The 27,084-nt window shown below is 45.1% G+C and overlaps 1 protein-coding gene across 3 annotated transcripts in view; it reads left to right on the forward strand.

Annotated features, from left to right (window-relative positions):
- Positions 1-16,811, forward strand: part of SNX1 (sorting nexin 1) — a 36,195-nt gene extending 19,384 nt beyond the window's left edge. For all 3 annotated transcript variants that reach the window (XM_044231576.1, XM_044231577.1, XM_044231574.1), the window contains exons 5-15: positions 4,285-4,328; positions 6,248-6,389; positions 7,113-7,191; positions 7,657-7,732; positions 9,929-10,042; positions 10,244-10,337; positions 11,571-11,776; positions 14,229-14,372; positions 14,934-15,014; positions 15,499-15,570; positions 16,380-16,811. In XM_044231576.1, coding sequence (XP_044087511.1) covers positions 4,285-4,328; positions 6,248-6,389; positions 7,113-7,191; positions 7,657-7,732; positions 9,929-10,042; positions 10,244-10,337; positions 11,571-11,776; positions 14,229-14,372; positions 14,934-15,014; positions 15,499-15,570; positions 16,380-16,430 — 1,103 coding nt within the window. In that variant the 3' untranslated portion in view covers positions 16,431-16,811. The remainder of the gene's footprint in view (positions 1-4,284; positions 4,329-6,247; positions 6,390-7,112; positions 7,192-7,656; positions 7,733-9,928; positions 10,043-10,243; positions 10,338-11,570; positions 11,777-14,228; positions 14,373-14,933; positions 15,015-15,498; positions 15,571-16,379) is intronic.
- Positions 16,812-27,084: the final 10,273 nt, after the last annotated feature.

Consider the following 27,084-nt stretch of genomic DNA (forward strand, 5'->3'; position numbering starts at 1 on the left):
GCAGAGCCCAACATGGGTCTCACCATCCTTAGAGCATGACCTGAGCTAAAGTCAAAAGTCCATCTCTTAACCTACCGAGCCACCCACAGGCCCCAAAGATTTTATTTATTTATTTATTTTTTAAAGATTTTATTTATTTATTTGACAGAGAGAAGTCACAAGTAGGCAGAGAGGCAGGCAGAGAGAGAGAGGAGGAAGCAGGCTCCCCGCTGAGCAGAGAGCCCGATGTGGGACTCGATCCCAGGACCCTGAGATCATGACCTGAGCCGAAGGCAGCGGCTTAACCCACTGAGCCACCCAGGCGCCCCCAAAGATTTTATTTTTAAGTAATCTCTATACCCAACATGGGGCTTGAACCTGCAACTCTGAGATCAAGGGTTACATGTTCCACTGACTAAGCCAGCCAGGTACCCCAGAATCTTTTTTTAAAAACCGAAACATGGCTTTTTCCCAAAGAGTTGATGAGATGGTTTTACTCTTTTTGAAATCATAAATTCCATTTACACATCCTAAAACATATGTTCTAAAGTCTGAGAGTACTGAATTTGTTTCCCCCCCCCATAAGTGTGGAATTCTTGTTATGTATCATTTATCCCTCGATAGCCTAACGAAGTATGTAAGTCTGCATCTCTCTTTGATAGATAAAAACGAAAGGACCCAAGCTGAATTTTGGTCATATTTGGGGGAAGTTAGATTTTCAGAAAGCACAATGCTTAACTCTGGACAGAACTTGGATTTTCTGGATAGCCTTCCCATGTTCCAAGCTTGTAAAAGCTATTCGCAGAGAGCAACAGGCCTCAACTTTCCTTGTTCTGTATATAGTCCCTGAAAAATGAGGCTTTACAGAGCTTTTCCTCCTAAACAGGGATTGTGTTTGTATGCTTAAGAGGAAAATAAAATCAACCCTTTTTCTGTTCTAAACTAGGAAGAGGAATTTATAAAGTATAATTAGATTTTATGCCAAAAGATTTGTCATTGAACTGTTGACTTTGACTTTTCCTAGACTGTTGGACTTGTAGGATGTTTATGAGCATCTTTCACAGTTTCCTCATCCAATAGTAGAGGAAACTGGCAACCAGTAGGTGAAATGCAGCGTTCCTGTCAGGTCACAGTATGGCCCGTGGTAGAGCCTCGACTAGCACTTTGGATTGCATGTACAGGATTACTTTTTGCCTCTGTAATATTTTAAATATTCTGTAAGCACATTGATTTTTAAGCTAGTTATTACCTGCTTTATCCTTGGTAGAATAAGAAAAATTATAAGTAAATAATACTGATTGTTTTAATATTTTAATAAAAATTTCAATAAAAATGATGTTTAAAAAAAAATAAATAAAAATGATGCTTAATAAACCAGGAGAGGGAGGAAGTATATTAGTTTCCTAGGGCTACTGTAATAAAGTACTACAAATAGGGTGAGTTAAAACAACAGGAATATACTCAGAATTCTGAAGGCCAGAAGTCTGAAATCATGGTGTCAGCAAGGCCATCCTCCCTCTGAAGGCACTAGGGAAGATTGTTCCATGCCTCTCCCCAGCTTCTGGGAGCCTCAGGCATTCCTTGGCCTATAGATGTATCATTCTAATCTCAGCCTTCATTGTCACATGGCATTCTCCCTGGTGTCTTCACATAGTCTTACCTCTATATTTGTCTATCTCTGTCCACATTTCTCTTTATAGGGACTCCAGTCACATTGAATTAGGGCCTATGCCCTCTGACCTCATTTTCACTTTACTTCTGTAAAGAGCCTGTTTCCAAATAAGGTCACATCCTGAGATAACTGGGGCCCTAGGACTTTAAACTTATCTTTTTAAAGGGACAGAATTCAACCCTTAATAGTAATTTAAATTTTCCATAGATCAGATTTATTTAAATACAAATCACTCAGGTGATTAGCTTTCATTCCCTGGCACCATAGTCTAGATTCTTAGTCATGTTGATGCCAAGAAACCAGCTACTTAAAGCATATTCATGTTCAAGACGTGATCTGTGGGGGACACCCGGGTGGCTCAGTCAGTTAAGAATCTGCCTTCAGCTCGGGTCATGATCCTAGGGTCCTGGGATCAAGTCATACATCGGGCTTTTCCCTCTGCCTGCCACTTCCTCTGCTTGTGCGTTCACTTGCTCTCTGACAAAAGAAATAAATAAAATCTTTATTTAAAAAAAAAAAAGACCTGATCTAAGGGTCCCTGGCTGGTTTAGTCAGTGGTGCATGCAGCTCTTAATCTCTGGGTCATGAGTTTGAACCCCACACTGGGTATAGAGATTACTTTGGGGGGGGGAAAAAAAAAACCCACCTGATCTTTAGAACAATATCTTCTGTTTGTGTGGGCTGTTTATATTCAACATGTGCTTCTCATTTCTACACACAATCTAGATAAGAATCCAGGGCACCTGGCTGACTCAGTCAGTGGAGCATGCAACTCTTGATCTTCGGGTCGTGAGTTAGAGCCCCACATTGTGTGTAGAGATTACTTAAAAATAAAACCTTAAAAACATTGATTAATTAATTGGGGTGCCTGGGCGGTGCAGTTGGTTAAGCGGCCAACTCTTGGTTTCTGCTCAGGTGGTAATCTCAGGGTCATGAGATCGAACCCAGCCTCACATTGGCATGGAGTCTGCTTTAGATTCTCTCTCCCTCTGCCCCTCCCACTCATGCGTGCGCACAATTTCTCTACTGAAAATCAAGTAAAGAAATCTTTAAAAAATAAATTAGAATCTAATTAATTAGAATCCCACTCATACCAGGATGTGCTTTTTAGAGCCTTGGTAATTGTATAGGCCATCTCCAACTTTCTGAAATTATTTAGGAAATTAACGTTAAATTTAAAACTGCTATATTACTTGCTCATTTCCATATTTTATGAACTCTCTATGTGCATGCAGGTATGTTTTTTCTCATTGTCTCAGTAAAAGCAGCAGATACACTGGCAAACTGAAGATCCTGCTTTGCTCTTATGTTTTATGGATGTTTGCACTTAGGCTTCCCTTTATTCTAGGCACTAAATTATGGGATTGACCTTTTGGAAATTTGACTGTGACCTGTGAGTGAAATTCTGAATACTTCTTTCATAAAGTAAATTTAGATTTTTTTTCCTTTTATAGTAAACATCCTTAGTAGTGTTACACAATGTAGTGTAAGTGATTTAGAAGAGAACTAACAGTGGTAATTGATATGCAGTCATTTCTAAGGTTTAGCTTATGATTTCTGTTTCATACACACCCTTTTGGTAGGATTAGAGAGGTAGAGAGGACAAGCCCTCTGTTCCTGTATAATCTCCAGCTCGTCTGTGTACTTTATAAAAGCAGGCATTCCTAGCCATGTCATTGAAACCAAGTCGCAATATGGGACCCTGCTGATCTGGTACTGTACCTTCTTCCCCTGGGCCCTCTCCCAGGACCAGTTCAGAAGCTTAAGCAGCTAGTAATTGTTGACCTAGGTTTTCCTGTTTGGTGTGGGGAAATAATTGAGGGGTTGGGAAGAAGGGAACAAAACCAACCCAAAACACCAGATTCTAGCACTGGAGCTTTGTCTGAGTCCAGTGTGTCTTTTCACTACTCAGGGAGTCAATGGCGCCTTTATGTCCCTAAGTGGTCTATGTCAGGACACTACCACAGAGAAAAACAATTGCCTGAATCCCAAATTATTTAACAGTCAAAGGCTTTTTCAGAAAAATAATTCCTCCAGGAAAGAGATTTGTGTGACATCAGGCAGCCGGAGCGTCTTCCTGCCAGGCCCTTTGCTCTGGGTGAACATGCTAGATGAGAGAGGTCAGTGTCCCCAGGACCAATGGAGGGGTCTGTGACAGTATTTCTGAAAGAGCAAACCGAGCCCAGAGCTAGCTTAGGGTAGAACTGCTTGTTTCCTTTTACATCAGTTGCTTCCTTCTCCTCCTTCTGCTTTATACAGCAAGAGAATTGTTTGGTTTTAGACAGATGTGTATAACCAGCCCAAATATTGGCATGGTAACAACCAATGGATTGTCAGTATCCAGTGCTGCTTTGTGGAGGGTATAAATGGAGCCTGGCCTTGGAACAGGGGGCTGACTCTCTTGTCTGTCTCAACCTGGGGCCCTGCCAGAATCTGTGGGGCCATGATATGTGACACAGAGACCCTAAAGCAAAGTAGAAGATTGTAGGATAGTATATAAAGCTTGGAGATGAAACAAGTATCCCTTCTTATGCAGGGCTCCTATGGCTTATGATTCCTGGTTAAATGTGAACAAGATCAGCCCTGCTTTGATTCACAGAATAATCCTCTTACGCTTTCTTGTTTTCTCACAGGGGATGGTATGAATGCCTATGTAGCCTACAAAGTTACAACACAGGTGAGTCCAAGTGACCCTACCGGTGACCAGCTTAATAGATTTGGGTGTTTGTACCAAGAAGGTCATCATTCAGATTATTTCTGGGTATTTCTTTAGTTTCTTTGCCAACATCCTCCTTCAAGTTTACTCAAGATGGAGCAAGCCTGCATCCCTTTGGTAATCTCATCTGAGCCTTTCCACTTTTCTTCCAGAGAGCTAACACTTCAGTATGAAACTTTGTAAGTTTTATTAAGACATGTGGTATATCTGATATATTCCCATCCCTCTTAGGACCTTTGTGGCTTAGAACTAGTTTGGTGGATTGCCCCAAACTATATCACCTATTTAAAAATCATCAGTTCTTAGGAGGTTTCCTGTGTGGAGCTTCTTTTAATACTTTCCCTACCCTTTTACCCCTCGGGTCTGGTCTTCCTTTTTTATATAACATTAATGCATACAAAACTTATACGATGTTGTATGCAGGTTATGAAGCATAAAAAATGAAGCCCCGAACCTACCACCAATCTTAAGATGAGTACCATTGAATCCACCTGCGTGTTTCTCCCTTCATATCCCCTGCCTCACACCTTCAGGGCAACCACTCTCCTGAGTTTCTCATTTCCTTTATAAAGAGTCTTCACATACGTATCTCTGAACAATATACTGTTTTGCTTTGTTCTTAAATTTCATAAAAACGGCATCATGCTGCAAATAGTGCTTTCTTGACTAGCATTGTTTCTCAGACCCATCCATGTTTTGTGTAGCTGTAGTTGGTCTGTTGTGTGATTATAGCATAATATATTTACCCATTTTCCTGTTGTTAATATTCGGCATGTTTCCAGTTTTTGTAATTATAAACCATGACCTTTCTTGCACATGTCTGCTAGTAAACACCTGGAAGAGTTTCTCTAGGGTCTATAACCAGGAGTAGTTCCCCTGGGTCATAGAGCAAATGTTGAGAAAAGGGAATACAAACTTTCATTTTTGTTTTTGGAATACAAACTTTTTAGAAGTCTTTGTACCAGTTTATACTCCCATTGGCATGTGTAAAAGTTCTCCTTGATATACTGCTTTGCCAACAATCGGCAAGGACAGCCTCCTTTAATTTTGCCTACCTGGTGAGTATTAAATGATCTGTTATTAGGATGTAGACCTAGTCTTTTTTTTTTTTTTTAAAGATTTTTTTATTTGTTTATTTGACAGAGATTACAAGTAGACAGAGAGGCAGGCAGAGAGAGAGAGAGGGAAGCAGGCTCCCTGCTGAGCAGAGAGCCCGACGCGGGACTCGATCCCAGGACCCTGGGATCATGACCTGAGCCGAAGGCAGCGGCCCAATCCACTGAGCCACCCAGGCGTCCCGACCTAGTCTTTTTTACTAGAAGTCTCCTTTATATTGTCTCACTACTACTTGTTAGCAGGCCACCTGTGAGTTCTAGATTCAGTGACACTTTAGAAGTTAAAGTATCTACAGTGTGGACATTTCACCTGATACGCCCCCTTTAATCTGTCTTTAGTTTTGCTGCTTTAATTCCAGCAGCCAGTACCCTTAATAAAGCAGTGCAAGATGAGTGGGTTATAGGTGACCATAGATTTCCACTTTAAACTAGATTTCAACATCTGTTTCCTTTTAGAGCAAGGGTTCTTAGCCCAGAAGTAGAACTGGATTTGAATTCAATTAGTTGCCTTTATAATCCTGTACATTTTATGTTATGCATTTAAAATCGTCATTCTGAGAAGGGCTCTGTAGACTCCCAGACAGCCAGGGGGTACTGAAGTTCAAAAAGTTTAAGAATCTCAGCCTTGGAGAGAGTTATTTTCCAGGTGGCTAAAGGATAGGGATCTGGGAAATAGGTTCCTTTCACATCAGCCAGGTGACTTTAAAGATACTTAATCATCTTCTGTTTGAAATGAAATCACCTTGTGTTTTTTCTGTCCCCAAGACAAGCTTACCAATGTTCAGGAGTAAACAGTTTGCAGTGAAAAGAAGATTTAGTGACTTTCTGGGTCTTTATGAGAAGCTTTCCGAGAAACATTCTCAGAATGGCTTTATTGTCCCTCCTCCACCCGAGAAAAGCCTAATAGGTAAGCTGTGCGGTCTTCATCCTGCTTGGAATCTTTTCCTTTGCATTCTTTCTGTAATATATTTTCTGATTAGTACATGAGACTATTAACAGTGTGGAATCTTATAGGTAGGAAAGAGATAGTTCCAATGTTTTCCTATAACTTACACGAGGTCTAGAGAGATAGCATGTTTTGACATGTACTGTTTCCTCAGGTGCAGTAGGAGGCTCTGCTTTGAGCTTTCACAGCTCTCTTTGTTTGTGTGTGTTGTGTTGTGTTCATGTTTGTATCGGTGTAGGTGTGTTGTGTTGTGTTTATGTTTGTATTGGTATCAGGAGTCTTAAATGATTTCTGTTTCCTTCAGACTGAAATATACTAAGTTGAAAGGGAATTGGCAGCAGGGGAGGGGGACTGAGGAACCTTTTCACTGCCGTCAGTTGATGTTTGTTAATCTATACTCAGAGTCCTGGGGTCCCCTTTTAGAAAACGTATAATGTTCTGCAAGTCCCAGAGTTTAGACTAACCTTCAGCACTTTGAGACTAGTTCAGAATATGACTCTCATGAAAAGAACCTTTTGTTCATGCATTCTCATGACATGGAAGTGTAGAAGTGGCCTTTGGTTGTTTTTTGTAATGCTGTTCTCATTGCCTTTCCTCTTGTGGACTTTTTTACAGGTTATTATTATTTTTTAAATTCATGATGATTTATTTACATTTATTTTTACTCTTCAAATTCCATTTCAGGCATGACAAAAGTAAAAGTTGGGAAGGAAGATTCTTCTTCTGCAGAATTTCTTGAAAAACGGAGGGCTGCTCTAGAAAGGTAAGTGCCATACGACCATTTTCCTGAATGACATAAGAACAGGTGAGAGGCTGAAACTAGGACTTAACCATGAAACATTCACTGAAGTTAGTAGAGATCAGACTTGACTGAATTAAAGATGCACACATCTGCAAGCTCTTTAATCTTTTCTAAGTCCCTGACCTTCCCACTTTAGGAACAGACCATATTCTTTTCTTTCCTCATCCCGAGTGAGCAGACAGGGATATTCCCTTGGACAATCAAATATGAATGGCTCCGAGGTCTCTTTCTGCGCAGTTATTTTTCTTCCCTTTTTAGAAAAGTGAGGGACGTGAATTTAAATGTGCTTATAAGCAGAGACACACTTAAGTGCCTTATCTGAGGACATGTTAAAGTAATGAAAGGTGTACCCTTGCCTACATTGTATGACACCCAAAACTTTGTGAGGCCAGGTTGACTAGCCAGATAACTGCTTATACCTTGTAGGTACCTTCAGAGGATTGTGAATCATCCTACCATGTTACAGGACCCTGATGTCAGGGAGTTCTTGGAAAAAGAAGAGGTTAGTATTATACAAACTGAATTTCATAATTTCTCTCTGCCTCTAGTGAAATGAAACCAGTTCACTCAACAAACACTTGAGCACTTTACATGCATTTAGTTTAGTACAAGACTATATCCTAATTTGTAAGCCCCTCAAGAATGACAGGTATTTTTCAGCCTTTGAAATAAAAGAAGTTCTACCTGTATTCAAAAGCAACTGGTTTTAGAGGTCAGACTACAACCTAGTTTTATCTTACTGGAACAACACAATGATCTGTTTGGCAAGTCCTTTTCATGTCTTTCATAAGTTACTACTTGGCTCAGATTGAATGCTTGTTTTATAGCAGGAGCTGAGGGGCATTGGTTCAAAACGGGTTACCACACACCACAGAACTGCCATGTAGCAAAAGTGTTGATTCAAGTAGACAGTCTTTTTTATAGACTATGCATAGACTATTCATGATTGTGAAAAATTGGAGATGGTCCAATTACTAACAGTTGAAGAAGTAAGTGAAAAATACAATGCAATAAATACTTTATTCTTAACAATAATTCTGAACAGAAAATATACAGAAGTGTTTATATATATTCATTGGAAATATACATTAAAAGAATTACATGGGGTGCCTGGCTGGCTTAGTTGGTAGAGCATGTAACTCTTGATCTCAGGATCATGAGTTCAAGCCCTATGTTGGGTTTAGAGCTTACTTTAAAAAAATAAAAATAAAAATTTATGGAAAATGAAACTTGAAACAGCATGTATATAGAGCTATAGGAACATGTTAGTCATTAAGAATCTCTAGAAACACTGGATTAAAATAGTGTTGTATCTCATTTGAAAAAAACTGGAAGGAAGGAAATGACAGGGTAGGACTATCATTTTGTATTTGTTTTTTCATTTTGTTACTACTTTTAAAGGTTTTATTTATTTGTTATTTTAAATTTTTATTTGCATATAGTATGCATTACTCTCATGAAGAAAATGGTACTAAGTATATGGGTTTTTTCCGCCCAAAATGAAACTTCTAAATTACAGTTTCTTTACTGAATGCAGAAATCTTTTCGGGTGCCTGGGTGGCTCAGTGGGTTGGGCCTCTGCCTTCGGCTCAGGTCATGATCTCAGGGTCCTGGGATCAAGCCCCATATCAGGCTCTCTGCTCAGTGGGGAGCCTGCTTTCCCCTTTCTCTCTCTGCCTGCTGTTCTGCCTACTTGTGATCTCTCTCTCTGTGAAATAAATAAGTAAAATCTTAAAAAAAAAAGTCTTTTCATTCCTCTTGGATTCCTATATCCATTTTTCTTTTTTAGTCCCTCATCCCCACTTCATATCCCTAAAACAGGGTTTGTCTCCAACAGCACTTTTCACACTTAGGGCTGAATCATTCTTTGCTCTAGAGAGCTGCCCTGTGCATTACAGGGTTAGCAGCGTCCCTGGCTTCTATCCAGTAGACGCCAGCATTACTCCTCCCCAGTCTGAACAGCTAGAATTATGTCCAGCCATGGCCAGATGTCCCCTAGGGGGCAAAATGGCCCCAAGTTGAAAACTACTGCCCTATAATCTAATTTTTCAGCATGGTGTACTATAATTACTGTAGATTCTTTAGCATCCATTCCATACCTTGGGAAAGTAGTGGTAGGACTGAACCAACCATGTTGTTTCTAAATGTTTGGCATGCTTGGCTTTAATAAGATCATCCCTAAAAGTAACCTCAATCTGAACAAATAATGCTCCTGTCCTTAGACCTTTGTTCACTGAGGAAAATCCAAATGGAATCACAAGACAGCTTCAAAGCTTCTCAAGACCTTATATCCAGCTGTGTGCAGAGTATGCTAACCCAAAGTATCTTTTAACAAAAGTGTGTTTTAAATTTAAGCAGTTCATGCCTGGGATGACAAACAGTCTCAACACGAGGTCACCTGGCCACGTAACAATCCTACTCTCCTTTCTTTCTGCACACTATTTCAAAAGCTGAAAATTTTGCTAATTCTGCTTAACATAGTCCTTTGATTTTTTTTTTTCACATAGTCCTTTGATTTTTTTTTTTTTTCCTGTATGTACTAGTTACAGAAGTGCCTAACTGCTTTTGAAAACAGCAATCTACAGTTCAAGTAATTTGTTTAGCAAGTTTTGGGCATACCATCTGATGGATACTAATTCTTCTGAACCTAAAATAGGGGCAGCAGATAACATGCCATCCCGCCTTCTTGGTCTTGTAGCTGCCACGCGCCGTGGGTACCCAGACACTGAGTGGCGCTGGTCTCCTCAAGATGTTCAACAAAGCCACAGATGCCGTCAGTAAAATGACCATCAAGATGAATGAATCAGACATTGTGAGTAGCCCTGTGTCTCTCAGCTTCCCCTGCTCCCTCAGTCTTATGGGTCAGATGCCCTGAAGAGTCCTGAATTTCTCAGAGACTTTCTTTTTAATATAATTCAGTCCCTTTAAAAAAAAAAAAAAACTGCTAAGGAAATGCCGTGCTGGATGCCTATATGAGTCCCCTCCATTAAAGATCTGGGCTTTTGTGTTTCAGTGGTTTGAGGAGAAGCTCCAGGAAGTAGAGTGTGAAGAGCAGCGCTTACGGAAACTGCATGCTGTTGTAGAAACTCTAGTCAACCATAGGAAAGGTAACAACCTTGGAGCTGGGGGAAATTGATGTTTGCTAGTGAGCTGGAGATGGGAGGACATCCTGTCCCCAAGTCTATCAGCCATTCAAATGGAAATTCTCAGCCCACCTAGTCCTTGATGTTCTCATCAAAAAGGTATGTCCTGCACCTCCCACTTCAGCCACTGTGATCATTGTACTTTCTACCTGGGAAGGATACAGGGAAGCCAGCCCACAGTCTTGGCCTTCAGAGGGTATGATTTGAATTTGTGGCTTTTATCCAAAGTGATGTCACACACTTCAGCTACATGATCAGATGGGCAGTATGTAAATTCATGGAAACCATGTATGTCTCCTAACTTTTGCCTAAGAGCTACTAAAATTTGCCACGTTTGAATGCATTCCTTCCCTGCCTTAAACATGGTAATAATCAGAAATCAAAACAGGCAGAAAACTGTTAAAATGAAGACAATGTAAGAGTTGGCAAAATAGGGCCTAACCCATGGGCCACTTCTGGCTCTCAGCCTTTGCTCCAAGGTGGGAATGGTTTTTACATTTTTATTTATTTATTTATTTATTTTTTATTTGACAGACAGAGATCACAAGTAGGCAGAGAGGCAGGCAGAGAGAGAGGAGGAAGCAGGCTCCCCACAGAGCAGAGAGCCTGATGCGGGGCTCGATCCCAGGACGCTGGGATCATGACCTGAGCCGAAGGCAGAGGCTTTAACCCACTGAGCCACCCAGGCGCCCCGGTTTTTACATTTTTAAAGAGAAGAGTGAAAAAATAGAGTAAGTGAGACTGTATGTGGTCCACGAAGCTTCAGTCCTCAGGCCCTTCACAGAAAATGTTTGTCCTGCTCTAGAACATACAAGACTATGGAGTGTGCACATACATTCACTCTCTGTCTTGCAAACAGACTGCTAACTGTGAGCTTTAACGTGAAAATTAGAATCATTCCTTTGGCCTATTTGTATTAACTGCCACTGCTTCTCCAGGAATATTGGAGCTGCTTCTTCCAGGTAGGCCTCAACCTAGTAATACTTAGGCCAGCATGTGCCTCTCCCTGCTCGTGTGACCACATTGCACTCCACTCACTCTATTAAGTCTATTAAGTGGCCGGGGTGTAAGTGACTGGGTCACAGAGCCCCCCATTGTTAGATATGCAGAGGCAGCTTTGCTAAGGCATGCCCTGCAGTGCCAGCTGACTTCTCCCTTTTCCTTGTGAGATCAGAGGCCTCTGCTGTCTTCTTCCAGAGCTAGCGCTGAACACGGCCCAGTTTGCAAAGAGTCTAGCCATGCTTGGGAGCTCTGAGGACAACACGGCATTGTCACGGGCACTCTCCCAGCTGGCTGAGGTGGAAGAAAAAATTGAGCAGCTCCACCAGGAACAGGCCAACAATGACTTCTTCCTCCTTGCTGAGCTCCTGAGTGACTACATTCGTCTCCTGGCCATTGTTCGCGTAAGCTTCTTTTTCCTTTCCTCTTTCTCCCTGCTCCCATTGATTTAATTTGTCTTTCTTTTGCTTTTCCCCTTCCCAAGATATTTCCATCCATTATAGCTGAAAATAGGTGTAGCTTTATTCTCAGGAGAGAAGGTATCTTTTGAACCAAAAAATCCATTTAACTGTTAGCTAGTTATCACAGAGTCGTTTTGAGGCCTACAGCCAGTTTTTAAAATGCTAAAATATTTGGAGAAGAGACTACTCTTGAATTTCCAAGTAGGCCCCTCCTTATTGTTGAAGCTGGACAGTGCTCCTTTCTTCAGACGAGGCTTATTATAGACCTGCTGTCTTGGCCTCGTGGAGCAGTGACTTCCTCAGTCTTTGGTCTTTGCCTCCTTAACAGTAAGCAGCAGCTTTGCCCTGGTAAGAGCTCTTGCTGGCTTCCACTTGTCCCTCTAACGTGGGCAGTCAGGTAACTACATGGAACTGGCTTGGCATTGCATGGAGGAGTGTGGCCAGGGGGCTGAGAGAGCTTGTCACCAGAGTCCTTTGTGTGCTGTGCTGCCCACAATGGTAACAACACTGCCGCCTGCCTCTCAGGTCGAGTACCTCACCTCTTCTCCTGGTAACCAGGGCAGTCTGGTTTCCCAAGACCTTTTAGGGTGGCCAAGGAAGCTTTACTGGGCAGTGGTATTTGCTCTCGCATGGTCCCCTGTGATAGAGGAAAGAGCCAAGAGGGATCCTGGTACCTGCCTTATAAGGCCTGGGTCTGCCCCTGAACCAGCTTGGGACCAGGATGGACCTCGGAGTTGAAACAGGGCCACCTTCACTCCCCATCTCCAGCATTCCCCCACCAGGGAGCTCCTGTGTTGTCAAGAACCAAGCTGCTCCCAGGGCTCTCATTTCTTCCATGGTAGAGTTGCTCAGTGTGGCCTGTGAGGTTGCTCATTGTCCTCCCCCTCAGCTGTCTGGTTTGCTTCTAACTCCAGACTGATAAGAGGCTGGAAAAATAACCTGCTTTGGAATTCGTAGAACTGGTCCGACTACAAAAACTGGAGCGCCACCTCAGGGACGTGCCCTCTCTGGGGAAGTCTTTAGAGGGGGGCATTGTTTGGAGTCTCAGGAGAGCACAGCTCTGGGATGTGACCATCTCCCCCCACCCCCCGCCCCCAGGCTGGGTGAGCCTCTGTGGACAGAGATGAGAGAGGCCCAGCCTAGAGCTCTGGGCAGAGGCTGGGGCAGCATGCCTGCGTGCAGAACTGCGAGCTAGGCTTCTCTCAGAGACCCTTCACCTGCCTGTGAGGGTAGGCAGTAGGACTGAGGCGATGAGCAAATATTTCTTTTCTGCTTTTCCCTGAACCTGGAGCTGCACCACTCTTAACCCAGAAGGTTAGGCTTGAGTCTTGTGGATACAAAGTTACCTTTACCTGTCCTTTGACATTGAGCTGCTAGGAAGTTTTAGGTGATCACACATGACAGCGCTGGAAAAGGTGAATGTGGTGGCAGTTTCACTCCCTAGGGTTCAAACTTTGGTAAAGGGCTGCACTAAGGAGACCTCGAAAACGTCCAGGGGACTTCTGCAGCAAAGGAGAGCCAATGGAAGAGGGCTGGAAGGCTGGCCCTGGGTTCAGATCTCTCATCAGGCTGCCTCTTGAAGTCTTACTGAGCCAATGGGGGTGGTGGATGGCGCGGTTAGGCCACCAGCTCTCCTCTGGAAATGCAATTGAGGGACTGGAATGAGGGCAAACCAGCAAGTGGACCTTGGGGAGCTTCTTGGGAGCCTTGGTAGCCTTCCACAGTTGGATATGTAGATGAGATGGAAGCCGTGTGTCCCATGGTAGCTACAATTATTTATTTAAAGATCTGTTAAGCTTACCGTGTATACTATTTGGTTTTAACTTAAAGGCTGCTTCCTTAGATTGGCCTTGCCTGGTGTATCTTCCAGGCTAAGCTAAGTCTCCAGTTCTGTCATTTGGTTATAGGTCCCCTGCTTGTTTTCTCTGTACTCTGCATACATGTAATCATTTATTGGTAATTATTAATATAATGTTAGCCTTTTCTGTTAGATTATAAGCTCCATTAAAAGCAGAACCATGTGTTTCGTTACCACTGTCGTCTTAGTTCCTGGCACATGGCAGGAGCTCAGGAAGGGTGTGGAGACCCATGGACTAATCTGAGGGAAGCAGTTCAGAAGCCATAGTACTGGGCATTGGCATTAGGCCACCTGCTGTGCTCCCAGCCGTCCAGCCTGGGGAGTCGCATGAAGCAGCATGGCCTCCTGGAGGCTGGGAGAGGAGTCTTAGCCAAGCTTGTGCATTTTGATACTAGGCTTCCAGCTGGGCACTAATATGTGGCTGCAGAACCTGCCCTTGCTCCGTCCTTCTCTAGCACAGCTGCCCCCCACTCCCGGCAGAGCGGGTGGCGCGCCTGCAGGGCTGGTTGTGCTCTTCCCCAACCCCCCGCCCCACAGGCTGCCTTCGACCAGCGCATGAAGACCTGGCAGCGCTGGCAGGACGCTCAAGCTACGCTGCAGAAGAAACGGGAGGCCGAGGCTCGGCTGCTTTGGGCCAACAAGCCTGACAAACTGCAGCAGGCCAAGGATGAGATCTTAGAGGTGAGGCCCCCCAAGGCAGACCAGTGTGGGTATTCGACTGACTCCTGAATGAGCCCAGGTCCCATCCCACCCAGATGCTTGAACCCCCACAGCAGGCAAGGGAGCTGTTTGAGTCTAAAGGCGGTGGCTGCTGGGGAAGCCTCGGAGGAGTCCCAGCTTGCTCCTGTGCCATTCCACCCCTGCTGGTCAAGTTACAATCCCTGAGGGAGGCGTCTTGGTGGGTCTTCAGAAAACTCCAAGGTGATTCAGATATGCCCCTCTGGTGGTAAGAGTGTAATTCAGTTCTCTGGAACTCCCAGCTGTGCTGGTGGGTGCCTGAGCCAGAGGCTATGGAGTGTCAGAACTTCCTGAGAGATCAGGCCTGGCCTGGCGCACACAGTACCTCTTTTCCAGCCAGACGGCCTTACACACTGAGTCCTATATGGTTTCTAATCTTACCCAGAGGGATGGAAAGACATAATGACCAATTCAGGTCTCATATGTAGAATTGCTGTCCAGGGGTAAAGACTCAGTAATGGTACCATAATATTAAGTGACCCTTCCTTTCCCCTTTCTTCCCAGTGGGAGTCTCGTGTGACTCAGTATGAAAGGGACTTTGAAAGGATTTCAACTGTGGTCCGAAAAGAAGTGATACGGTTTGAGGTGAGATAGAACATCCTGCTTCTCACCCGTGTGCAGTGCCTGATAGTGTTAGTTTTGTTCACGTCTGTCGAGTAGGGAGACAGGTGGAAGTGCTGGTGACTTGGTACTTGTGAACAGACGTGGCCTCTGTGTGTGTGTGTGTGTGTGTGTGTGTGTATTTACATGTGTGTTCTGAGGCAAAGTAGCTGGCCTGTGTCGTTAGACCAGAACAGTTAGACGCAAAACAAAGCTTGCAATCGTCCTGTGTCCTTTGGTCCCCTTTCCTTGCTCCTGTCTTCTTCATCCCCCAACCCCCCCACCCACCATGAAGAAAACTTTGCAAGGCCTCAGCAGAAGCTGTGTGACTGGAAATTATAGCTGTTCCAGCTGCTGGCTCTAGTTTCTGGGCTGTGTTTGGCCTTGGTCAGCATTACACACCACCATCCCATCAAGAGGGGTAGGAACAACTGTCTAGATGATCACTCTAGAATCCTGTCTCCTGTAGAAAGAGAAATCCAAGGACTTCAAAAACCATGTGATCAAGTACCTTGAGACACTCCTGTCCTCACAGCAGCAGGTATGTACATTATGCATGACTGTCCTCCTCTGCCTGCTCCAGAGGCCAGCTGCCTTCTGTGGACTTTGGTCACAGGATGGGATGGGCTGGCCCTATTGCTCTAACGTGGAACATCTAACAGGGTCTTTTGCTAAGCAGGATTGCCCAAATCTATAAGAAGTTAGTTTTTAAGGACAAACCCCACCTCTCCCTATAACCCCGTGGTACCACCTAACCCTCTTTTTTTTTTTTTTAAGATTTAATTTATTTATTTGACAGATCACAAGCAGGCAGAGAGGCAGGCAGAGAGAGAGGAGGGGAAGCAGGCTTCCCGCTGAGGAGAGAGCACGATGTGAGGCTCAATCCCAGGACCCTGGGATCATGACCTGGGCCAAAGGCAGAGGCTTTAACCCACTGAGCCACCCAGGTGCCCCTCACCTAACCCTCTTAAGGCTCAGGCCCCAGTCTGTGTGGTGGACAGTGGGCCCCATTGTAAGGAGTTAACTGAGCTGGGCAAAGCCATGGCCCCTGCAACGGTACTTCCTCCAGGGCAGAACCATGACTGTCTTTAGTGATTTCCCTTGCACTTGATGCTTTCTCTCAGTCCAGAGACAGGTAAGGGCAGTGAGGCTTGCTGGCCAGTCTGGCCCAGGGTCCACTTAGCCTAGCCATCTCCCCCGCTTGGCCTGAGCTCCAGCCTCCCTTTAGGTGGCTCAGGTGTCTGGGGGAGTGCCGAGGCACTGTGCTTGCTCCCCTCCCAGGCTCAGCCTCTGGCTCTGCTACCACCAACTAGGTGGGGGCACTTGCTTACTGTCCCCACTTCTTTGCAGCTGGCAAAGTACTGGGAAGCCTTCCTTCCTGAGGCAAAGGCCATCTCCTAATGGACCAAGGACATCAGAACCCACCTGCCTGACGCTGCCTTTTTATACACTGTCCTCCACCTCTGCTGGACTCCAATGATGCATCCTGCCTAGCCTGGACCTGACCCTTTCCTCCCTGTCCCCACGACCAACCTGTCCCCATTCTAACCGTTACTTCATTTAGCTTCCATATATATTTTCTTACCTGAGAGAATAGTTTGTTGTTTTAAGCAGAAGACCCACACTAGGTGGTGGAGTTAGGGGATGGGGTGGAGTATTGATATAAATATATAAATACAAATGTATATTTTTCAGGATGTGGTTAGGAACTGGGAATAACGTTTTCTGTTACTCCTGATGGTGCCATGAAAAGATTATGTAATAAAATATTTTAAAATCAGATTACATGACTCAGAATGGTGGTGCTTTTTGCTTTAGGCGGGGGAGCAGTTGGGAAGCAGGTCCGGAATGCTCTGAACCAAGAAGTTACCCAGGTATAGAGTAAGTTTCTCTCCATAGGAGTTTACAAGCTTTTGCTGATGCGTCCCTATGGAGCTAGGATTTCTTTTTTTTTTTTTCCTACCTACCTCAGGTACCTGCTCTGAGGGTCTCTTAATCTGTTTAATTTTTATTCCAACTTCTTTAGGGAAGGAGTTGTAAAGACCTTTCTCACAGTAAGAGAGGCAAAATGGGTTCTCCTACAGAGGAGGCCGATGATATCTTTTATTCCTGCTGTTTCTTTTAGCTGCCCAGGTCTCTCTGAATCTTGCACTTTGATAGCAGTCTTGTGTTCTAAACTTCTTTTTGCCACATCTTCAGTAGATGGATTCATGTGAAAAGTGTAAAGGGGTGATAAGGACTTAACACTTTATCTCCACTGATGACAGAGCCAGGTATTCTGCCTCTATAGATAGGATGATCCAAGAGTTCCTAAATTTTTTGAGATTCCAAGAAGCTTTACTGTCTGTTCCAGGAGGAAGCATGCCAACAAGAGGCCAGGTGTTGTCCACACAGGCCAAGGGCATTCTAAGGGGTCTCTGTCCTGGCCTGGCCAGGGGGGCTCTAGTCTCCACTGCACTGTTCCTGGGCTTCCCCTCAGCTGTGTCCACAGCTGCTAAAACTGGCTGCTCAGAGTAGACCGTGGAGCTGCTCAGCGGGGCAGGGTTGGCGGACTGCCTGCTGTGTAACCTCGCCACTCCCGGGCCCCAGCCCCAGCCCCAGAGATGCCTCTCTCTGAGGGCGCTCCACACCTGCTCTGTTAGTTCTCCTTGGTGGGTGCTCAAGGTTTGGGGAGGGCCAGCCTGAGGCAAGAGAATGCCCTCAATACCACTGCTTTCCAGTACAACAGGCTGGAGAGTGGGGGATACGGGGTTGAGGGGTGGGATGCAGTGCTGGCAAGTATCTTTTTCAACTGGTTGATTTTTTTGGAAAAAGTCACTCAACCTTTCCTACCCTCCAGTATCCTTATTACCATCCTTGATTTTATCCTGCCAGTTTGTCTTGTGTGTTCGTTTTTGCCTAGTTGTAATAATATACACAAAATATTTTGCATCCCGCTTTTATCACTCGGCACTGTATATTTTATAAGCATTTCTTCTATATTGTTATATATCTTCAGAAACTTCAAGTAATTTTGAGGCTTCCACAGAGCGACTGTACCATAATTCTGAGTCATCTCCTGTTGGATTCTTAGTTGTTTGGTAAACTTTAAATTTTTTATATTTCACAATTTATATTTTATTAGTGGTAAACTTTAAATTTTAATAGAATTTCAGCCTTATAGAAGAGTTACAGGCTATCACAAAGAACTCCCATATATACTTTACCCAAATTTACTGAGTCTTTACATTTTACCTTATTTGCTTTATGACTTAGATTATCTATATTTATATATTGTATTTTCTGAAGCATTTGAAAGTAAGTTGCAGACATTGTGCCTCTTTACCACAAAATCTTTAGTATGTATTTCCTTAAGAACGAGGATGCTCTCTCAGAACTTAAAGCCATAAGTACAGTTATCCAAATCAGGAAGTTGAACGCTGAAATGATACTGTGATATAAGCCATGGTCCATATTTAAATTTCATCACTTATCCCGGTAATGTCCTTTAGAGCGATGCCCTTTATCCTGGTGCAGGATCGTGTATTACATTTACTTGTAACACATAATTACACGTGTGTGTCTCTCAATCCAGAAGAACTTCACAGCCTTTGAGTCATTGCTTTTCCTTACCTTGGCATTTGTGAAGAAGACAGGCCAGGTATTTGTAGTATATTCCTCAGTTTGGATTGGCCTCATGGTTCCATATGACTAGATTAGGGTTTTGCAGTCAGGCAGGAACATCACAGAAGTGGTGCATCCTCAGTGAATTTTAAGTTGTCATACGATGTCCCATTGAGCTGAGGTAACTCTGATCCCTTGGTTACTATTTTCCCTTTTGTAATTAACAAGGAATTTGTGAGGAGATACTTTGAGATCCTGTAAATATTTTGTTCCTTGTCCATTGTGCTTTTCTTTTTTTCTTTTTTTTTTAATTTTTAAAAAAGATTTTATTTATTTATTTGACAGAGAGAGAGATCACAAGTAGGCAGAGAAGGGGCTGAAGCAGGCTCCCTGCTGAGCACAGAGCCTGATGCAGGGCTCCATCCAGGGACCCTGAGATCATGACCTGAGCCCAAGGCAGAGGCTTTAACCCACTGAGCCACCCAAGCACCCCCATTGTGCTTTTCTAAGTCCATAATCTGCATTTCCTGATTGGCACTCTACTAAAGAAAAGCATCCTTTCTCCTGACTTAATCATCTATGTGTTTATCAGGATGGATGAATGGATTCCTATTTTTCTCAGAGTTGCAAGCCATTGCTTTTATTTACTTTGATTCTCAAATCATTCCTGATTTCTGGGAGGGTCCTGTGCCTTTTTAACCTGTCTCCTTCATTTCTGAGCACTTTTATTACTTTCTGGAATCATAAAATGTTTCTGCTTCTCTTGTATCTTCCTTGCCTGAGCCCTGGAATCAGCCATTTCTCCATGGAATCTTGGATTTCTTTTGATGGAGGCTTATATTTAGAAACCAAGGTCTAGGTGCTAAGAGTGCTCATTGCTCCTGCAGTGTCATTGCTTCTAGGCTCTTGGTGGCCAGAGCAAGAAAATAAGGAAGGATAAAGATGTATAGCAATAGTGAGAGAGAGAGAGAGATGGCATAAAGAATTAGATACTAGAAATCATGAACTCTCAGGGATACTTCCAGTCTAGCCCCATTGGGTTTATCCTAGTCTTCCTTTTCTGTGTTTGTTAAGTCTCTTCTTTTTTTTTTTTTTTAAAGATTTTATTTATTTATTTGACAGAGATCACAAGCAGGCAGACAGGCAGGCAGAGAGAGGGAGAGGAGGAAGCAGGCTCCCTGCAGAGCAGAGAGCCCGATGCGGGACTCGATCCCAGGAGTCAACCCACTGAGCCACCCATGCGCCCTGTTAAGTCTCTTCTAAAGAAACTTAATTTTAAAACTCTCCTTGCAAAAAATAAAATAAAATAAAATAAAACTCTCCTTGCTTTGTTATCCAGTGATCCAATGATCATCTTGATGAAGGTTATTTTTATCATTTCCTTGGGATAGATTCTCTGATTTCAGAACTTCCTCATCAGCCTCTGGCATCCAAGGCTGACAGGGCCCCTGCATTTCTGTATAGAGCTTGGAGACATGGGAATTGCAAAGGCAGGTTAGGCCTACTGAGCCCAAAGGCCAGCACAACTGTACAAAAGGAGTCATTCTATCTGGGGAGTCAGGAAGAAGAAATTTGTAGAGAAGAGGATGCTTGAACCATGTCTTAAAGGTGAAGAGGTGTTCGCCCCTTCTGCTGGGACCATTCTGCCTCCCTGTCTCCTGACAGTGGGAAGTAGGCACATGTAGGGAAATGCAAGTGGCTCAGCATGGCCAGAGTCAAGTCCATGGGCAGCCTGCAGAGAGTGATGAGCAGGAAGCAGACTGTACTACTTGGTACGACTTGCGAGTACGACTTGCAAGTATGACTTGGGAGGTGTGTGGAATGTTACCCCGAAGTGTGGGGAGCCATAGAGGGGACTTAAGCAGGAAATAACAGATAACACGGTCACATTAGAAGGTGTGAGACTGGAAGCAAGGGGAGCAGCCAGGCTCATCGCAACCAAGCAGATTGCTGAGGAGGGCAGAAGGAATGGTCTTGGAGCTCTGGGGAGAGGCTCAGGAGGTGGACATGGACCCAGCATCTGGTCACCGATGAGAGGCTTGAGGGAGGGTAGCGATAGCCAGACCTGCAGGTTTCTGGCTGGGATTTGGGGTTATGGTAAAGCCCTTCATGACACAGGTAACACAGGCGGCCAAGTAGGTTTGGAACAGATGGGAGCAGAACAGGGAGGACAGTAGGTGCTGACCATGTCCTATAGTGTAAGAGGCTCCACCGAATGGGAAGGGAGGCCCATGCTGAGAGGTGGGAGAGAGAGGGCGTGAAAGGAGCCTTAATTAAAGGTGGGTCACACGTAGCGTGTTAATAAATTCAGAAGAGAGAAAGGGAATCACCATCAAAGCCATGTCTGGGAGAAAATGCACAGAGTAAGGAGCCTCACTGCCGTTCAAGGAGGCGAGGAAGGGTGGGGAAGAAAGATACAGTGGGCCAGAGAGTAAATATCTCTGAATATTTACCTGCCTGATTATTATCTGCCTGATAATTATGACATTCTCAAATAGGGATATTTTGTTTTCCTACTTTGAGTCAAGTGGTTTAGAGAAGTGTGGAGGTAAGTCTACATTTCCCCCATTTTCCTTGTGTTATTCCCCCTAAGAATCTCTGGGCTCCAGAGTCTTGAGGATGAGGACTTTGAGCTAGAGGGATCCCAACATTCAATATGAATAGTGACAGAATAAGTGAGAAGTAGGAATGATAGTGTCACACATAGGTATTTGTAACTTTGAGCTCTTTCCAGAAGACTTGCATTCCGGGGCACCAGGCTGGCTCAGCTGGTGGAGCATGCGATCCTTAGGGTTGTGAGTTCAAGCCCCATGTTGGACATGGAGTCTACTTAAAATTTAAAAAAGATTAAATAGACGTGCATCCTGAGTGCATCTGTAGCTGGGAACCCTAAAGAAAAGAAAGAATGCCTTTGCAGCTCAAAGTTGAAAAACAGGGAGATGATGATAAAATCTGCTAAGGGTGGGACTGGGAACTGATTGAGGAGAGAGCAATGAGTGTCCATTGCTGAACGTGCTGGGAGCCCACATGGGAGTGGAAATCATGGCTTGTGAGGGGCATCAGGCCCAAGGTGGTGGGATTTCCCCACAGCAGCCTAGGGAAACAGGAGGGAAGAGGAAAATGATGATCCCTCCCACAGCAAAGAAGAGCAGACCTTTGCTGCAATTGGCATGCACTTAAACCGAACGCTTTATCTTTGGAGACACTGGCTTCGATTTTCTGCTCCACGCTTGCAGAGAGTTGGGCCTGAGCTGAGCCTTAGAAACGGGTAAGAGCCACTCACCCCTGTCTTCTGGCTGGGGGGTGGGGTAAAGTGTGTCTGTCATCTGCCAGTGTCTTACAACGCCGGATATGTGGTTGATGATGGCTTTCTCTGCCAAATAGTCAGCTCTCTGAAGTGGTAAGTCTTTATAATTCCGTGGTCCCCAACAAAGATTTGGGCTTAAAAGATTTGCCAAATAGCTAAATGTTGAATCATCTCCAACTCCGGATTCTCCCAACTGGCATTCACAGCCTTCCCTGAGAGGCCACCGCTCACCTTTCCTGTTTATCTCCTAGTGCTTCACAACAATACCAACACCTCACAGAAACTGCCTCCAAACAAGCTCTTTCCTTTGGCACTTCCATGCAGCCCCAGGAGACTTTTATTAATGGTGGGCTTTGTACCTGATGCCCTCTGTCTCCATTCCCATCCCTCTCTTCAGTCTCAGAATTACACCTGTCTGAATGGGAGTTTAATTAGAGATGGAGGGCACAGGCGAATGTGTCAGAACATTCATGGGGGATTCCCGTAGACACATCTAGAAACCAAGTTCGTGAAGATGACTGTGGAAAGGTGCCCATCTTAGCATTATTTATGGTTGTAAAAACCGAAATCAATCTAAATGTACAGCAGGAAGGGATTAACTGAATTATGGTACATTTGGATATTATATAGTCATTGGAGATGATACATAGCTATATCCATTGACAAGAAAAACTTTTTTTTTTTAAAGATTTCATTTATTTATTTCACAGACAGAGATCACAAGTAGAGAGAGAGGAGGAAGCAGGCTCCCCACTGAACAGAGAGCCCGATGCGGGGCTCGATCCCAGGACCCTGGGATCATGACCTGAGCTGAAGGCAGAGGCTTTAACCCACTGAGCCACCCAGGCGCTCCAAGAAAAACACTTTTAAGTGAAAAAATAGGTTATAGAATTACATGTATAGCATCATCTACCTTTATACAAAACTATATGTATTTGAGAAGGATGTTGATTGAACGGTTATCTACAGTTGCCTAGTGGGATGGAATTTTGCATTATTTAAAATTTTTATACCATTTTGTGTTGCTTGGAATTTCTATGTATTACTTTTATAATCATAAAAATTAAAGTGTTTTCATTACAGGAAAACAACTCCGTGCATCCTTCGAGGCCTACTTTATATGTACATTCTCCAGGAAGCTTTCCTTGACCCACTCACCGCTCTACCCCCAGACTGGAAGGGCAGCTCTACCTCCTTTGTAGCCCATTGTCATCCTCTTAAACCTCTGCTCTTTCTCACTCTTGTGTGCAGTAGATCATCTGAGATCTAATCAATCTGAGATGTTCTCATTAGCCTCTGGGGCTCGGAACTCCTTAAGATCATGGACTGTGTTGTTCCTACCCATCTCCATGTTCACCCACAAAGGCAGCCTAAGGGGGCAATGGCTGCCATTCAGCTCTGGCAATTATTGTTTTATGAGCTTGTAGGCCCAGATCTTGGGGTTTTTGAAGAGACCCAGAAATTAACCTGATATGTTTTTGGCAGGAATGGTGCTTAAGGAGGGGGTGCCTGCAGGCTCAGGGATAATCACCACCTGCCCCATGCTTGCCCTAGACAGGATTCCTCCCCTTTGTCCTTGTCTGTTATGGGAATGCCCCTCTGGCTGGGATGACCAGACCTCGGGAGCAGAAAACACCCCTCACCCTCAAGGCTGCCTGGAGGGAGCCAGCTGCTCAGCCTCCAACGGATGCACTTTGGGTCCAGAAAAACCACAGAAAACCACTGTCCCATCTGAGTTAGGGCACCTTTCCCTCCAGGGATGTAACCATTGTTTCCTAATGACTGCCCCCTCCTAGCTTCAGAGCTCTCAGCTTCTTCCTCTTCCATTTTGAGTGGCAGCGGTGGTGACCGCAGGGACCCAACCAGCAAGTCTCCTGGCAGCCTCACCAGAAATAATGATAAGGCACCTGGGAGGCAGGAACCCGCGTGGGGGCAGGGTAATCTCTTGCCACCGTTGAGCCTGGTGATAGGAGATGTCACATGTTAAAGGCCTACTCTGTGCCTTTGGGCTTTGAAATGTCTTTTTTTTTTTTCCATCATATTTTATTTGTTTTCAGTGTTGCAGCATTCATTGTTTATGCACCACACCCAGTGCTCCATGCAATACGTGCCCTCCGTAATACCCACCACTTAAACATCTCTACTAGTATCAGGAACTTCCAGATGGGCATCACTCTCTGCATTAAAAGACTGAGGCTTGGGCGCCTGGGTGGCTCAGTGGGTTAAGCCGCTGCCTTCGGCTCAGGTCATGATCTCAGGGTCCTGGGATCGAGTCCCGCATCGGGCTCTCTGCTCAGCGGGGAGCCTGCTTCCCTCTCTCTCTCTGCCTGCCTCTCTGTCTACTGTGAACTCTCTCTGTCAAATAAATAAATAAAATCTTTAAAAAAAAAAAAAGACTGAGGCTTGGAGACCTGAAGCAGCTTGCTCAGGCTCATCACCACCTCCATGTCCCTCTCCTTCTCTGTCCCGCCCCCCCACGCTCAGAAGGAAGACCTGAACCCAATCTGCTTGACTCAGCTTGTCTGCCACACCATGTTGCACATGTTCTAGGCAGGGATGGACAGGAGGAACCTAGATAATAATGAACTAAGTTGTTCTTTTAAAGACCAAAGGAAGCCACACTAGACCTGTTAAGGACATGTTGCCCACCTGACTTCTGAAAGGCATATGAACTTCTCTGACCTCTGTGAGGTAGTCTCTCCCCAGACGTGCACAGCGTGTGGCCCAGTTGGGGAGCAGGAGCAGAAGCTGGAACACAGGGCAGCAACTTGGGTGAGTACCCCGGGGACCATTAGTGGCAGAGACGAAAATCTCCACTTGCTGAGAAACCACAAACAGCACCCAGAGCTAGAGTGCGAGGTGAGAGCATCTCGGTCCCAGACCTCAGGGCCTAGGGCTGCGGCCCCTCCCAGCCTTTGGTCTGGCTTTCCTCTTGGCCTCAGTGCTTGGACCCACAACTCTTCACAAGAAACCCCTGTGACCTGAGGATTCCTGAGCCCATCTTCATTCTGGAACCTGAGCACTGGGCACACCAGAAGGGCCGACTGGTTGGTCCCCTGACATAATCATTCTAACTAAGGGGTGTTGGGAGTTGTTGTAGCACCAGAACAATCTCCCTGGGAAGCTGAGCTGTGCAGCCTTCAAGGCCTCTGCCAGTGCCCCCTCCAGACCTGGGTGGTGTCTGATGCATCTGAGCTGTCCTTGTCATCTGGACAGGGGGAAGGGATGCCTAGTAGTGACACTGTTGGCTGGAACCCTAGGGCTGGAGCCTTTGTGTCCTCTGAGAAGCAGCTACCCTCAAACTTTGCTTTTGGGGCTGTGGCAGGACATGCTCGCTGGTGAAAGGTGCTCTCCTAACATAACCAACTCCAGGGCTGGCTTCCCCTTCCTCACACCTCCATTTCCTCACCTGTAAAATGAAGAGTTTAGACTCCTCTATAATTTAAGATGTTTTAGCAGCACTACTATTTTTTTAGACATCTACACCAAAATCCAGTATGCAAAACATAAAGGTATGGTGTTTTGTTTTATTAAAGATGTACCCATTAGGGGGTGCCTGGGTGGCTCAGTCGGTTAAGCATCTGACAGGCTCAGACCATGATCCCAGAGTCCTGGGATCCAACACCCGCCCCCACTCCCACCCTCCCGCCCGAGCTCCATCGGGCCTCTGCTTAGGTGGGAGTCTTCTTCTCCCTCTCCCTCTGACTCCACTCATGTTCTCTCTCTCTCTCTCTCTCTCAAATAAAATCTTAAAATAATTCTTTAAGAAAAAAAAAAATGTACCTGTTAGAAAGGCAATTAGTAAGAACTGGGAGGCCATAAAGATGAAAGGGGTCATTGCTGATTTTTACAGCAAGCTCTGCTCCCAATTTATTCTGTCGTTTTTTGGTTGTACAATATCAACAAAAATCGGGATTTAAAAAAAAAGATTTTATTATTTATTTGACACAGAGAGAGAGAGAGCACAAGCAGGGGGGCCAGCAGAGAGAGATGGAGAAGCCGACTCCCCACTGAGCAGGGAGCCCTGATATACAGGGCTGCATGCCAGGACGCTGGGATCTTGATCTGAGTTGAAGGCAGACGCTTAACTGACTGAGTCACCCAGGCACCCCAAAATCAGGAAAATTCTGATCACTGAGTAGTTAAAAACTCATTTTTTAACTTAACCTTGCAATCTCAGGATACTGAAAGAGGAAGAGTAAAGCTTATTTGTGTTGTTTCAAAGTTGAATCAGCAATGTATTATTAGGATGAATCCTATTGTAATTGCCCGTATCCTAATGTTGTAACCTACAAAAACAGCAAATTCCTATAATTCAGTAAATAATAAAAGCTAACATTAATTTACTATGTGCCAGGCCCCAGCTAAATGTTTTGGAAGCATGATGTCTTTCAGCCCACACCCAACGCTCCGCCGTGCAGATAAGGACCTTGAGGCAGGGAGCTGTCGGAGCTTGTCCAGATGACCAGAGCCTCCGCGGTGAAGGGATCTGGCGGGCGCGGGTTGCGGGGGCTGGGCCCCCTCGGGCTAGTCCGCCTCCGCCTCCTCCGGCTGCCTGAAGGAAAGAATCCAGCCTCTGTGCCCTGCGGCGCCCACCAGCCCAGGAGCTGTTTGTTTTCTTAAAGGGCTTAGCCAGCTCCTGAGCAGCCGCGGCTCTGCAGAAGTCGGATCCGTGAAAGGGGCTTTGTGTGCCGGCTGCGGAGGGTCTCGGAGAGCCAGGGCCCAGCCGGGGCGGCAGCTGCGGTCCAGCCCACCTGCGCGGTCCCCAGAAGGGGCCGGGGAGGGGACGCTTGTACCCAGGGCCCTCGCTGCCTCCTGCTTGGCGGTGACCCTCCTCCCCAGTGGCCCGGTGTGGGAGGCAAGAGACTGGTGCCTACAACGCGGCCCCTAACCCAGGAGCAGCCGCAGCGCTCCGGGCGGTTGTGGGAACCGCCCACGATCTCAGAAAATGGACTCAGAGCCCTCTTTGCGATTCAACAGGCCTTGTAGGTGATGCTGCTGCTGCTGCCTTTGGAGGCCTGAGAACCACTGCTCTGTGATCTGATCTGGAAATACTGGGGCCAAGAAACTAGGGCTTTTCAGCCCCTTTCTCCCAGAAACTTGGAAATGAAATTCATGTGTTAGAGAGTTAGTGCAGTTAAACTC

This window comes from Neovison vison, chromosome 13 (genome assembly GCF_020171115.1).
Source record: "Neovison vison isolate M4711 chromosome 13, ASM_NN_V1, whole genome shotgun sequence".
Lineage (NCBI taxonomy): Eukaryota > Metazoa > Chordata > Mammalia > Carnivora > Mustelidae > Neogale > Neogale vison.